The sequence below is a fragment of the Melanerpes formicivorus genome, unplaced genomic scaffold (assembly GCF_026170545.1).
Source record: "Melanerpes formicivorus ecotype bairdi unplaced genomic scaffold, bMelFor1.0.p_v2 SCAF_19, whole genome shotgun sequence".
Lineage (NCBI taxonomy): Eukaryota > Metazoa > Chordata > Aves > Piciformes > Picidae > Melanerpes > Melanerpes formicivorus.
In genome coordinates, this window is record NW_027142371.1 from 4,217,759 (window position 1) to 4,232,293 (window position 14,535).

At 55.6% G+C, this 14,535-nt stretch overlaps 1 protein-coding gene across 1 annotated transcript; it reads right to left on the reverse strand.

The window, feature by feature from the left end:
• Positions 1-962: 962 nt before the first annotated feature.
• On the reverse strand, positions 963-11,777 carry EMILIN3 (elastin microfibril interfacer 3). Its single transcript, XM_068150428.1, has 4 exons — positions 11,587-11,777; positions 7,921-8,043; positions 6,052-6,299; positions 963-5,410 (listed from the first exon to the last, which is right to left on the reverse strand). The coding sequence occupies exons 1-4, from the start codon at positions 11,775-11,777 to the stop codon at positions 3,516-3,518; spliced, it is 2,457 nt and encodes an 818-aa protein (XP_068006529.1). The 3' UTR covers positions 963-3,515.
• Positions 11,778-14,535: the final 2,758 nt, after the last annotated feature.

Here is a 14,535-nt window from a genome sequence, read left to right on the forward strand (position 1 = left end):
TTTCTTGCCTCCTACTTTCAGGTAATGTTACAACATTTATTCAGTACAGGAAGCAAGCTCTGGCTGTGTGTGTGGATAAATCTTTTGCACAAGAGCTCGTTCCTGTGCTGCAGTGTTCAGGCAAAGCTCAGCTGTCCTAAAGCAGGGGTGGGTTGGGATTCAACCAGCCTGTCCCTATACTGGGTGAAGGACTTCTCTGAACCCTGGCTGCCAGCACTGCTGTGTTCAGCCAGCCTGGTGCCCTTGCTGAGGGCAGACTCGGCTCTAACCACACAAGAGCTGGTGAGGGGTTTGGAGCACAAGCCCTATGAGGGGAGGCTGAAGGAGCTGGGGTTGCTTGGCCTGAAGAGGAGGAGGCTCAGGGGAGACCTTATTGCTGTCTACAACTACCTGAAGGAAGGTTGTAGCCAGGAGGGGGTTGGCCTCTTCTCCCAGGCAACCAGCACAAGAGGACACAGTCTCAATCTGTGCCAGGGGAGGTTTAGACTGGATGTTAGGAAGAAATTTTTCATAGAGAGAGTGCCCATTGGAATGTGCTGCCCAGGGAGGTGGTGGAGTCACCATCACTGGAGGTGTTTAGGAAGAGACTGGATGGGGTGCTTGGTGCCATGGTTTAGTTGATTAGATGGTGTTGGATGATAGGTTGGACTCGATCTCAAAGGTCTCTTCCAACCTGGTCTATTCTATTCCAAAACAAAACAGGCAGGAGCCCTGCTGGAGGGATTTAAGAGATGTGGTGCTGAGGGCCATGTCTTAATAGTGGACTTGGCAGTGCTGAGCTAATGGTCTCCATAGCAATCTTAAAGGTCTCTTCCAACCTCAATGACTCAGTGATTCCATGATTCTCCTTTCCGCAGCACTGCGAGTGAAAACCCTCTCCTTGTGCACCTGCCTCTGTGCTTCAGCTCTGCTTGTCTGAGAGCCACACAAGGCCTTTGGATCCTGGAAATCTCAGAAAGAAATACTTTATTTTTTTCCTCCTTTCCAGTACAAACAGCTTTGCTTTTGTTTGGTTTTTTTCCTTTTCTTTTAAAATCTGAACAAATGCAGAAGGTTTAAAAACAACAAACCTTTCACCAGGATTAGTTACCAGCTGCTTGGGAAAGCTGCCTCTGTGAGGACAACCCCACAGGCACCAGCTCCTTCCCTCTCTGCAAGCAAAACAAACCCCAAAATAAAATGCCCTATTTTGTACCAAGTTCCTTTTACTTTTTAAACATGGATAGCTGAGAACTGACACACAAACTGTCCATAGCTTCAAGTGACTGCTCAGGAATAGTCCATACATAGCACCATGTTCTGGAAGGTCAGACTTCTTCCTTGTCTTTTATCCTCCTCTTCTGACCAGTCCCAGTTCCCTCTGTCCTGGAGGAAGCTGTTGCTGTTGAGCTGCTCTCCAACCCAACCCTGGTCTGGGGAAGGGGTGAGCCTGGCTCATGGCTTGATTTCTCTTTGGTTGCTGCAGCCCTTATCCCCCTGTTGTGAGAGGGGAAGGGGCTTGGGTGGGATGCTCCTCTGGGGCAAGGGCTGACTTGAAACTCCTTCTGTGGGCTGGGGAGGGGGGAAAATAGTTTTTGCTGTCTAAAAGCAGGTTTTGTAGGATGCCCAAAGGCAGCTGGAGGTTGCTCCTTGGCTGGAGAAGCATCTCAGCAGCTGCAGTGTTGCTCTGAATCTGGCAAATCTCAGAGCAGCAAAAGTGGATCCTGGTGGAGTGAGGAGTGGGAAGCCTGCTCCTCTCTCCCTGCTCCTACAGCTGATGGCCCATGCTCCTTTGGTAGGGGAAAGAGCCAGAGGGTAGCATCAGGGTAATGTGATGCAGCCAGTAGAGCTCAGTGATCCCTGTGGTCCTCCCTAGCCTAAAAGCATCTGTTCCAGAGAGCTGCTCTGGTTTGGGGGGAGGAGAAAAGGCACCCAGATGCATCTCTGCTGGGAGCTGCTGCTGCTTCATGCTTCTCAGAGCCCAGTGCTGCTCTGTTGCAGGGTGAAGGGGAGCAGGAGGGGAACTGTGGTTCAGAAGAGCAGGGGTGACCTGGTGAGGGTGACAAGCACAAAGTGGGAGCTGAAGAGGAGCTGGTGTGGAAGGGTCTGTGAGCTGCAATGCTGAGCATGTTCCTCTGCTATAAAGTGCCAGAGCTGGTCAGATGGAAGCTCTTTAGTTTTCTCTTCATCTTTTCTGGTTGTGAAGACCCTGGTGGCTGGGCTCCCCAGGAGAGGTGGATTTTGTGTGCAATAGCTGCATAGTCCAGGTGCCTGTTCCACTGGGCAAGGCTGGAGTTCCTGAGGACTGTGTACAACCTTCTACAGCCTGCATCTTTATGGAAACTAGAGTCAAATGGAGGCAATAACTTTTTCAAGGCCAGGCTGAGCAGAGGCCTTTGCATAGGTGCTCTGCCTTCTTCCATGTGGTGTGGCTCCTTCAGGGTTGTTAACATCCCCGTGGGCTCAGAGGAACCTTGCAGGCTCTTACTCCCACACACAAGCAAAGCAGCTGCAGCTCTCCAGCTGGGATGAGATGAGGGACACCACCTTCACAGTTTAACCAATAAGACAGGAGAACACCAGAGCTGGAGGACAGGGCTGCTTCACGCCAACCTTGCCCTCCACAGCCACCTCTGGTCTCACCTCTCTCTTGGGAAGACACAAGTTTTTCATAACCCTTCACGTAACCAGTTTTCCATAACCAAGTGTAACCAGACAGCATGGCAGCCCTGAAGGTTCAGGGCCTCTCCCACAGGTGATGCTGTGGCTATTTTTAGCTGCTCATTGTGGCCCTTCAAAATAGGGCAAGGGCTGTGGGCACAGCAAGGGGAAGCTTTGCCATCAGCTGAGCACCATGATGGTGGATTGTTCCAAGCTCAACCTGCACCCACCACACCTATGTGCACAGGTTGTTTTCCCAGTGCACCTCCTCCTGTGCTCTCTCAGGTGCTTGCACAGAGGAGGGAGTGCTATAAAGGGATTCACCACACAGGAGGAGGTGAAGGCATTTCCCAAGCGATGGGAGAACACGTGTCTTCTTTGATAGCCACACTTCCTGTGGTGAATTCTGCTTCCTCCAAGGAGCCCTGGCTCTGCTCAGTCCCTGGATTAAGACACAAATGGTCTTTAGGTGAGAGGAATTCTATTCTTCAACTGTTAAGTACAGGGTTTATGTTTCAAGAAGGATAAGTCCATAAAAATAAAGTTTAAAAAAACATATATATATATTCCTGCCTCCAGCTTCCTCCTCCTGAATGGTCCTTCTGGGGCCATCAGCCCAGGAGCCAAAGCACCACCCCTAGCCAGGAGGCAGTGATACTGCTGCGGCAGGAGTGGCACCAACAGGGGGGGCAAGTGGGGCTGACAAGATGTAAAAACAATTAGAAAAAGGGTTTGTAGCAGCTTAATCTTTTCATTGGGGGGAAAAAAAAACCCCAACGTTATCCCAAGAACTGTTGTCACATTGGAGTGAGTCTGTGTGATATAAGTTAATCCTGTCCTTCATGGGGAGAAGGAAGCAGTGCGTGGTGGCCAGGCTAATGCTGCTTCCCTGCCGCCTGCTCTTCCAAGTGGCCAACCTGCTCTGCCAGCTCTGAGACCTTGGCTTGGCAGTCCAGCAGGTTGTCCTTCAGTCCTGTTATTTCCTGAGAGTGGGCAGCCAAGGTCCCGTTCATGTGGTCCATGTAGTCCCACAGACTGCCCGTGTGTTTCTCCAGTTCATCCCTGATGCCATCCAGGCTCCCTGTGACGGCACCCAGCCTGCCACAGACGCTCTCTACCCGGGCCACCCGCTCGTCAAAGTGAGCGATCTCCTGCTGCAGGCCATGGGCCACGCTCTTGCAGGAGCTCAGGTCATTGATGATCCTGCTTTTGAGTCTCTCCAAGTCTCCCTTGAGGTTCAGGACACGCCGGTTGCTGAAGAAGAGCTGGGAGCCCTGGTCATTGACTTTCTCCTGGATGGAGTGGACCTCGTCCTCAATTTTCCGTTCGTGCTCATCCAGCGAGGAGTTGACGTGCGTGACGGTGTCCGAGTACTGGGAGACGGAGTCCTTCAGTCCCGTCAGAGACTTGCTCACGGTGTTCAGGTTGATCTTGAGCAAGGTGATCTCCCCTTGCAAAGCTCCTGACGCCTCCTCCTCGATCCGCCGCTGGATCTCCAGGATGGTGGCGTTCAGCTTGCGCAGCAGGTCGGAGTTGCTGTCCATCCGGAGGAGCAGATCTTGGTTCTTGTTCTGGCAGTCTTCGATCTCTGTCCGGAAAGTCTCAACGTCTTTGGAGGCAGAGGTGCAGCCCAGGGAGCAGGTGCTCTCCAGCGTGATGAGGCGATTCTGCAGCCCCTCCAGCGTCTCATCTGTTCGCTTCCTCATGCTGGCAAGTTCCCCCTCCAGCACGGGCACCACTGCTCCGTCCATGCCCACAGGAGAACTGACATTGTTCAGCTCCCCGACGATGGTCATGAGTCTGTCCTCCAGGGTCTGCATTTTATCTTCAAAGGCAGTCCTCATGCCATCCACCTCTGCTACCACCGTGCCTCTCATGCTGTCCTCTACACTGGAGCAGCAGCTGCCTGTTTCTCTCTCCGTGGCGTTAAGTCTGGCTTCCAGGTCCTCAAAGCGCCCTTCAAAAAGGTTCCCTAGGGTGACAGTGGAGATTTCACCATCCAGACGCGAGTGCAAGTTCTTCTGGGACTCAGAGATGCTGTGAAGGCCTTTCTCAAGGATGTTCATGCGATCAGTGAGGTAGTCCAGGTTGCTGCAGCAGCTTTCCACTACTGTCAGCCCTTGGATCTGGGTCTCCAGCTGGGAGATCTCTTTTTTGATCTCTAGCTCCTTCCCGTCCAGCGTCTGCTGCAGCCGCAGGTTGGCAGCCTTCTCCTCCTCGCACTGCTGCCGCACCTCTTGGATCCGGAAGTCACAGGCGGTCTGGATCTTCCCCAGCTGCTTCTCGAAGCCATCGAGCAGCTCCCCGCGCAGGCTGCTGAGCCTCGTGTCCACGTACTCCTCCAGCAGGTCGATGGAGGTGAGCGGCGAGGGCCGGGCCAACTCCAGCAGGTGCTTGATCTGCCCGTCGTGGTCCAGGACCATGCCGCGAACCTCGTGCAACAAATCCGCCTTGGTTTTCAGCACGTCGCTCACCTCCGTCACTTTGGTCAGGATCTCCCCCACGGGAGGGAACGTGGCCACGTCAGCTTTGTCTGCCGCGTCCACCAGGCCGTCGGGAATGATGCCGAAGCCCACTGTAGAGTCAGGCGTGCCCGGGCTGTTCATCAGGGAGCCGATCATCTTGGTGGTGTCCTCCTGGATGGCCAGCCGCAGGCGGTCCCCCAGGCCGCTCACCATGGTGTGCAGGCTGTTATAGGACTGGGACAGGCGCCTCACCTCCTCCTCCAGCCGATCCAGGCGGTCCCCGAAGAGGCCAGGCAGCTTCCTGCCTGCACAAGGAAAGAAACAGAGCGGTCACAGTCAGGGCTGGTGCTCCTTTTCCTTCTCTCCTTGTCTCTCTGCTAGATTTTAGGAAGAGACTGGATAGGGTGCCTGTTGCCATGGTTTAGTTGATTAGGTAGTGTTGGATGATAGGTTGGACTCAATGATCTCAAAGGTCTCTTCCAACCTGGTTAATCCTATTCTATTCCCTTTTCCTTGCCAACAGAAGCTCCTGCCTTCCCCTTACTGCCATTTCAGCAAATACCAGCCCACCCATCCTCCTTTTCTCTACATCTCTTCTTAAGCTGATCAGAAAGCCCTCTGTCTGCTCCCAGGTTCATCAGCAGATGATGAGAACAGCCCCAGGGGGAGGTTCTTCCTGAGACACACCCTATCAACCCCCAAATGGACGCAAAAACACTTCCAGGTGATAAGGAAAAGATCACTTTGAAGCAGCACATTTTGAAAGAGACTAGAAAAAGAAAAAGCAAGTGGCCCTCAAGGCATTCACATGCCAGGTCTCTGGTTAGAAAGCATGTCACCTACTGAAGTCTGGTCCAGTTCATGCCCTGTGCTGGAACAGAAAGAACCAAGTAGTTTGAGAACATCTAGTGGTAACTTGGGATGTGAAGCAAAAATGAGATCTCACCATACTGATTCTTCTTTGGTCCTGGAAACAGGTCAGGATGGCTTTTTGGATAGGGAGGAAGTCTGGGGATCGGAAACATCTTTTGTCCAGGAGGCATTTTAGGGCTGGGATGTTGGGGCAGAAGGCCAGGCTGGTCAGTGGGGCTGTCATGGCAGCCTTCTCCCATGAAGCCTGGGCAGCACCTCCAGGCCAGCTCGGTCACTGTCTTGTAGCCAATCTTGTACCTGGGTCTGAAGAAGGTGCGGTACCTTTCCAGGAGAGGGGAGAAAGAGAGAAGCCACTTTAGAGGGGCAGCTTTAACATCAAGCAATAGAGAAGAGCAGGGCCATGGGTCTTATTGGGTGTGGGAAATCTGGGAATGTGGGAAAGCCTGGCTGAGACCCATGTGCTGAACCTGCAGACTGTGCCCCACCTCCACCAAGACCTCTTGTTGCACCACAGCTCAGTGCCACTGCCAGACAGCGCACGGTGCAATACAGTTCCCTCCACCTGTACTGCAGGGCAGGAGCAGAAAGCAAACCCAAACCCTCTGTTCTTTGAATGGTTTCAAAGAATTTCTTCACTTTCCATCACCAACAATCTCCCAGAGGCACAGACAGTTTCAAAACAAGCTGCTCTTTTGGTTGTTCCTCCTCACAGATGCTGCTGAGCTTCTATGGTCTTTCCTTCTGCCTTGGTGTGTAGAAACCTGCCTAGGTGTACCACAGCAGGAGCCTGCTACACCCAGCAACTGTTAGGAGGTGAAGTGAGGATGAGGATGGCATGCAGAAGGCACTTTATGTCACAGCCTTTGCAGAAGAGCCCTTGAGCACTTCTGAACCCTTCTCCAAATGACAGCAAGGGGAACTATTTTTTGCAGCTCACAGACTGCTCATGGTCCCACGCATGGATAAACCACATTTCCCTCTTGTGCCTGGATGCAGCCTCCAAAGCTGAGCAGAGACTTCAGCTGCAGGTCCAATTGCTTTCAGAAAACACCCTGGGTTCACCCCAGTTTTGTTTGAAGGGCTGGAGGGGCTAAGCAGCAGGCACAACAGAGGTGGGAGAAGGACCTCCTCCATGAGTACCAGCAGCTGCAGGATGTCCTGAAGTCCCCAAAATCTGCTAATGCACTTGTGATGGAGGAAGGAAAGAACCAGTTGATGAGTGAGTCAGCCCCTCTCTGCTGACTAAGGCTGCATGTGGACCCTCAGGCACTGGTGAGTCCTGGCTGGCTGCAGCACCATGTGCCAGTGCCACAGGAGGGATGCCAGGCTCTAACCAAAGCCCTTCTCAGGCCAGCTCTCATTGGTGCCCAGCTCTGCTGCTCCCGGTGGGCTTGGGGAGGATGCAGGAGATCTGTGGCCAGGGGCTGCAGGAGGGTGGTGAAGAACCGAGCCCCAGTGTCTGCCCTGCCTCAGCTGTGGCACTGCAGGGGGTTTCCCTCCAGCGCTGAGGAGGTGGCAGTTTGGAAGTATTTTCCTGGGGCAGGACACTCCCTGTCATCCCCAGCCATGGACTCAGTTCTTCCTCCTCCTCCTCATCAGGCTCTCACCTAGCTGCCATCTTCCTACCAAACTGCAGGTCTGGGACAGAACTTTTCCTGCACACATGAACCCTCCCAGCTTCCCAGGATTTCCTGAGTTACTTCTGATGAAGGACCAGAGCTCCCTATTCCTCCTGTCAGATCCCAGCTTGCCTCCTCCCAGCACCACTGCCCTGGCACTGACTGCCTCCTCCAGGTAAAACCCTTCTGCCCCTTTCCCTGCCCTCTGGAAAGCAAGGGTTCATGGTCAGAGGGATGACACAGGGGTTTCAGGAGCCTGAGGAGACCTGTGACTTGAACCTGGATGGGAAGGAAGCTGTTGCCCTGGTGTTCCCCCTACTCACAGCACTTTTCCTGGGCACTTGGGTCCCCAGCTGCACTTGTGGTACTCAGCTTTGACGTAGCTCTCAGCGCCATCCTGCAGCGTGCATGTCACATTGCGCTGCACCACATAGGCACAGTAGCTCCTAGAAGGAAGCACATGAGACACTGTCACCCCCTGTCCCAGCAGACAGCAGCACTCCAATATTCACCCCCTGCCCAGTCAGGTCTGCCTGCCCTGCCTAGCACTGCTAGAGAGCTCTGAGGAGGGCAGGAGCTGAAGAGGCCACCCCAGCTTGTACAGCTGCTGTGGAGGGGACATCACCCATGCCACCCATTGGGGATGGAGACAGCAATGGAGCCTGGGGGAGTGCAGGTAGTAGGGACAGAACCAAGTCCCCCATGCCCAGCCTGTTGCTAGGTGCACAGACAAGAGGTGGGCAGGCACTCCTGGACCAGCCAGACTGTGTGAGTTGACTCCTGCTTCTGGTGTCCCCATGCACCCTGTCTTTCATCTGACCAATGCCAAGAGCCTCAGTGAGAGCAAGCCCTGACAGCTGCCCTCCAGCTTCCAGGGTGCCACCCTCCAGCAACAATGAGGAGCCTTTTCCTCAGTCCAGGTGGGTCCAGCACCTGTTCTCTGGGTTAAGGGGTGCAGCTAAACCCCTGCATCCTCAACATATTTCTGCTCACCTCTGCTGTCCTGGGCTCTCTGCTCAGCCTCAGGCAGTGCCTGACCCACAATGTCCCTCTAAGTTGGGGTGGCTGCCCCATCCTCCCCCATCTGTGGGCACTATGCAGTTGAGCCCTGCCTGAGAAATCATTTGTGGTGCTGGAAACAGGCTGAGCACCTTCACCTTCCATTTTCACTCTCAATTTCACTGTCTGTAAGAAACCCAGAGCCCCCTTGGGCAGATCTGTGGTGCCACTGTGCTGCAGGAAGCTGGGCACTGAGTGCAGTTGCTGCTGCATGGTAGCTTGTCATGGTCACAGTCACGTTGTCACCAACGCTGGAGTCACCCAGAGCTGTGCTCAGCACAGCATGGCCCAGGGTGGCAAGACAGCCAAGGCAGACAAGAAGAACCCCACTAGCAACAGCAGGTATGGGAATAGCATCCCAGAAATAGCTCCAGCAGCGACTGGCAGGGGTGGTCTGTCCTCCTGCAGCTCCTGGAGTGCTGCCAGTGCCAGCCCAAAAGCTTTCAGACCTTGTTGTGGGAACTGTCACACAGAACAAGCATGACACTACTGTAAGCAGAGGGAGAGGAGATGCAGGCTGGCTGCTTTGCAGGCTGCAGCATCACACTCCCTCCAAGCATGGAGACAGTGACAACCCAGGTTCCAAGCCTGCTGGAGGCTGGAGACCTCTTCAGATTCCCTGGACAGGTGGTGAAAGGAGTGGAGCCTCTTCCCTCCTGCCACCGTGTCTGCAGCTGAATGTCACAAGCTACCAGCCAGCTCCAGGCACAGGACTTCTGAGCAGAGCAGTAAACCCAAGTGCTGAGCATGAGGTGGCCAGGAGGAAGGCTGCATGGGAAAGATGCTGGTGGGACAGATGGAGGCCAGGGCTGTTCCAGCTGAAGGCAGGGCTGCCAGCAGGAGCAGATGGACTTGGTCCACAGGAGCAGAGACAGCAGGGATGTGCAGTGAAGCAGGGATTAAGGGTGTGGGGATGTGGCAGATGGCAGAGCGGGAGGAGAGCAGGGCAGAGGCAGACAGCGCAGAGCTGAGGCGAAGAGGCAGGGTCAGCAGGATGGTGCAGATGGGTTGGTGTGTGCTATAGGTGCAGGGAGGTGTTCACTGAGGCAGGAGGACCCAGCTCTCCCTGTGCAAGTTTGGGTCACTGCTGCTCAGCTGCCTGGCCACAGGCTGGGAAGCAGACAGGGCCCCTGGCATCACCATTGCACAGTCTGCAGAGAGCACCCTCAGGGCTGACCAGAGAATGAGCTGCAGGGCCTCTCAGCTTGGCATGATGGTACTCCAGATGGTGTTGGGACACTTGTGGCAGGTAGAGATGAGAGAAGGGACTGGGACAGTCATGATGGGGTAGAAAGGGTTTGAGGAGAATGACTCTGGTGTCTCCTGTTTGAGGGGTGGGCATGCACAGAGTGCATCCCTCCGAGCTCTGTCCTCTGGCTCACCCTCAATGGGGAAAGATAGGTAAAAGAGGGACATCCATAAGTACATCCTCTACCCATGCCAAGACCCATCATAAGCCCCTCAGTGCCCCCATCCAGAGGCCTTGAGCAGGCTTCTCCACCTCCAGTAGCACCCTCAGTGAAGCAGCAAGGTGCAAGCAGGCTCATCCTCCCTCCAACACCCCAGCTCTCTCTGTTCCCTTCCAGCAGGGACCTTCTGGCCCCACACCTGGAACACATCCCCTTTGCTCTGCAGCAGCATCAGAACCTCTACCCCAGCCCCTTGCCCAGTGCTTTCTTTGCTCCTCAAGATGGACACCCAGGAGCAGCTGGTGTCTTCCAGTCTGCCCAGACACAAGTAGCTCTGCCCAGAGCATGTGTGTGGGGACCTGAGCTGCTCCCTGCTCCTCCAGAAGTGAGTTCTTTCTCCATGTACATGGCCACACAAGAGCTAAGGCCAGCCACTCATCTTTGCTGGAGGGAAGAGACATCATGTGTGTGAGTGTGGAAACTCAGCATCACCACCTATCCATCTGTCCATCCCAGATCTGCTCACAAACACACTGCTAACCTCTGCTGTAAGTCAGCAAGTAGCCAACGCAGGCAGACCTACTGGCCACTGCTAATAGCTACTGCCTGCCTGGGACTACTTGGGTTGGGGTGGTTCTGGCTCTCACTCCTTCTTCCCGACCCCTCTCCTCCTCACCCACCTGTGGCTTGCAGTTTTATAGCCCCAGCCTGATGTTTTAAGAGTGAGCAGCTGGAAAATGTTACAGGCTTTGGAAAGCTCTCCCTGGCACTGCCAGTATTGTTGGTCTCCAAAGTCATTTTATTCATTTCAGCTTGTTCACAACACCACATCCTCCCCTTTTCAAAGGAGCCCGGCAGAAACACTTCTAGCAAAAAAAAATAGGGAGGGCAGCAAGCTTCCCTCCCTCCCTCCCTCCCCAAATGTAACAGCCTTTTTACGATTGAATGGAAAAAGTCTAGAGCATGTGTGAAGCCACATTCCTCCTTTGCCTGAGCTTTCCAGGTTACTCAAACCCGTATTTAAGCTCTGCTAGCTCTGTGCTTTGCAGGCAAATGAGCACATTCCCTTCAAACCCGGCGTTTTCACGCAGAGCTCGGTGCACTGCCACTTCCCTCCCCACCCCACCTGTGTGCAGCCAAACAGGTACATTCCCCTACCCAAAGACGTGCACGGGCATCCCACCCTCACCACCCCAGTTCTGTCCCACACGGGACTGCAGTGTACCCGTCCCCTGGCAAGGGATGGTACCCAGAATTGAGTACCCACCACGGTGTACCTGCAGCTAAGCCCTGGGCGATGACACCCATGGCTGCTAGGTTGGGTACCCACGACGGGGTGCACGCAACGGCCGTCCCGCGGGGATGCTGAGTGCAGACCTGCGGGCCAGTACCCGTGATCTGTGCCCGGTAAGGGATGCCCGACGCGAGTCGGTACCCAGGGCCCGATGCTCGGGGGCGATACCGGCTCTCCGTACCCGCCGACTCGGTTGCGCGGGCGGAGGCGCGCAGAGGGTTGCTTACTTGTGCTTGCCCACGGGCTTGCCGAGCTGCGGGCTGGAGCCGGCCGTGTAGAGGCTGTACCTGCCGCCGTAGGGCAGCGGGGCTGCGGGGGGGTAGAAGGTACCCTTGGCGTCGGTGAGGGCCAGCAGCGTCCCCAGGGAGAGGCAGGCGAGCAGAGCTCCGTGGCGGCGCAGCGTCCGCGCCCGCCGCATGGTCCCGGGCCCGGCGGCGGCTGCAGAGCGGGACGGGACGGGACAGGACGGGACGGGGCGGCCGCGGGCTCCGCCGGGCCGGCGCTGCGGAGGGGACCGGAGCACCGCCCTGCCCTGCCCCTTGCCGTGCCCGGCCGTGCCCTGCCCGGCCCTGCCCGGCGGCACACGCTGCTCCGTTGCCCGCCCGACCCCTTTTGTACGGCGGCGGCGGGGGCGGACCCCGCTCCTCCTCCCGCCCTCCTACGGCCGCCGACCCCCGGCCCCGCGGGCGGGGAGACAAAGCAGCACCCCCTACTCTGATCCCCTTCCACCCCCAACATCTTCCCCCGGCCCCACAGGCGGAGACACAAAGCGGCCTCCCACCCCGCCCCGACCCTCCGTGTAACTCCCACAGTGCTGAAGCTCAACCCCAGAGCGTTGTCGACTCCGGGGCGGGGGGGCTGGAAGGGGCATGAACCCCCTTCTCCGGCCCCAACACCGTCTCGCCGCCTCCTCCCCGAGCACCGGGCGGGGGTAGCAGGTGCAGTGGGGGCTGGAGCCGCAGGGTCCGGGCGCGTCCTCTGGGTCAGCCCCGGCCCGCAGCTTCTGCTTCCCCCAGAGCACCTGCAGGGTGCTGCAGGCTGGAGGGACCCTGCCTCTGTCCTGTGGGCTTCCAGGTGATCTGTGCTGCTGGGGGACTGACAGCTGCCAATTATTTGGCTGGCACTGACAAGGAGCCAGCGAACCCAGAGCCTGGGTTTTGCAGGACAGGATGTTTCAGAGCTGGACTCAGTGGTCTTAAAGATCTTTTGCAACCACAATGGTTTTGTGATCACCCCTCCATGTTAGATTTTGCCTTCAGCTCCAGGAGAGGGAGGAATCCCTTGCCTTTCTCTGGAGACCCTTGGGTCTCCCACAGCCTAAGGCACTCCCTCCTAATGCCTAAAGGCACTGTGTCCTTTGGAAGGCACATTTAGGTATCCTGTGCCTTTCAAAGATCCCTTCTGACTTGCCCCCCATCCACAGCAGCTGGTATTTGGGTGCTGAACACCCTGCCCTCTCGAATAGCGCTCCCAGGCAGTGCACTCTTAACCACAGTGGTGGAAGAACCTTTGGGTGAGTCATGAGCAGCCATTGATGTTTGGTGAGTGGGAGAAGACCCCCACCTTGGGACACTGGGCAGTTTGGGACGTGGGTAATACCCCTAGTGCTACCCAGTGGAGGTCAGCTTGCAGGGGAGCAGGAGATTTTGTCATATAAGCAAAAGCTGGGCTGAGCATCCCACAGTCCCTGGGCTCCTCACACCCTAGGACATCACAGTGAGACCATACCAGGGGTTTGATGAGGCTCCAGCCTCAGTCTCAGAGGCCAGCCCCAGGTTGGCATGGGCAGAGAAGCACCATGAAGAGGTGTGCAGTGCTTCTCCAAAACTCTTGGAAGCCGCTGAGAAAGGGTGGCTGGGTGGAACCCCAAATGCAGAAGTGAAATCTGCTGCTGGGGGAAGGAGGTATCAGGGCTTGAGCTGACACTGAGAGAGAGATGATAAGATATGGAGACAAACGGCCTTTTTCAGTTAAAAGGAGCATTTGGCTGGATCTGGGGTGGATACAGAAACATTAGCAGGAGAGAAAAAGCGCAGAGGAGAGCCGTGCAGGGGGGAGGCAGGCTGGAAAAGCGAGCAGAGGAAGTCTGTGTAACGAGGCAGTGCATCCTCTGGAGCAGCTCCCTCCGCTCATTCCAAGCTGCTGCAGGGTGTTGCTGCAAGCTGCCATGCGCCTGTCAGGCTGCACCCCAGAGGTGGCTGCATTCTGGCTTTGGCATGGTCTGTCTGGCAGCACATGAAGCACTTCCCATCCAGCTGGTGCATCGGATTGTTCCCCTCCGCCGGGATGCTGCAGGAGGGACGATCTATCAGCAGCCCTATGAAAACAAACAAAAGCCAGCCCAGCCTGCCTGGTTTACTGCTGGATGCCAAAGTCGAGAGCTAACCTTGCACACAGCCTTCATTTTTTTTCCCCCTGTGTGCAGGGAGCTGGAGGCAGTTTTAATAACAGCTGCACGTGTGCCTCTGAGGCCTCCAGGAAAAACCATCTGGTGCTGCAGGGTCTGAGCTAAAGCTCTTGGTCCTGTCTGCAGAGCCTGTGCTGTGCTGAACGGCCACCACAGGGTGAAGTGCAGTGTGCTCACTCATTCTGTCCAACCTGGCTGTGAAAGAAGAAAAGGTGGGAGCCTTGGGTGGGTGCATGTATGTGTCTGTCTGTCGGTCCCTGCCATCCAACCCCACTCCAGGTCATTTTCTGCCAGTTTTCATAGTGGGACAAGATCCTCACAGAGCTTGAATCCCATTTTGGTGTTCTATTGTCTAATTGTTTGGCATCTGGGCAGACAAGGGAGTGCCAAACTTGCATCCCCATTGAGGAAATGGATTCGTCATCAACTCTGCTATAGGACATCAAAGAATCCACACAGAGAGAGCCATGATGAGTGCCCCAAACCATGGGAAAAACTCTCATGTGCCTTATTAGCAGTGAGCTAATCCAACCATGAGACACAGAGGCAGGAAATGGGGATTCGTTAAGTTGTACTTCTCAGGGAGCAGCTGGGGTCTGACTCTTTGATACTCAGCTGTGCTTCTGCCAGTCCCCACCACACCACAAGCTCTGTCTGGGCACAGGAGAATGCCTGTGTGGAGCGTGGCATGGCATTCTGGCTTTGGAGAGGTTCTCCTCTGGAGAAGGAACAGAAGACTCCTTCCTATTAGGGCATCCTTCTGGCATGG

What these genes read in the sequence shown, in the direction of transcription:
- EMILIN3 (XM_068150428.1), bottom strand. Translation starts at nt 11,777, where the DNA reads ATGCGGCGGGCGCGGACGCTGCGCCGCCACGGAGCTCTGCTCGCCTGC. An exon ending in AAGCCCGTGGGCAAGCACAA is followed by an intron (nt 8,044 to 11,586) that starts GTAAGCAACCCT and finishes GCTTCCTTCTAG; the next exon opens with GAGCTACTGTGCCTATGTGG. An exon ending in AAGTGCCCAGGAAAAGTGCT is followed by an intron (nt 6,300 to 7,920) that starts GTGAGTAGGGGG and finishes TCTCCTGGAAAG; the next exon opens with GTACCGCACCTTCTTCAGAC.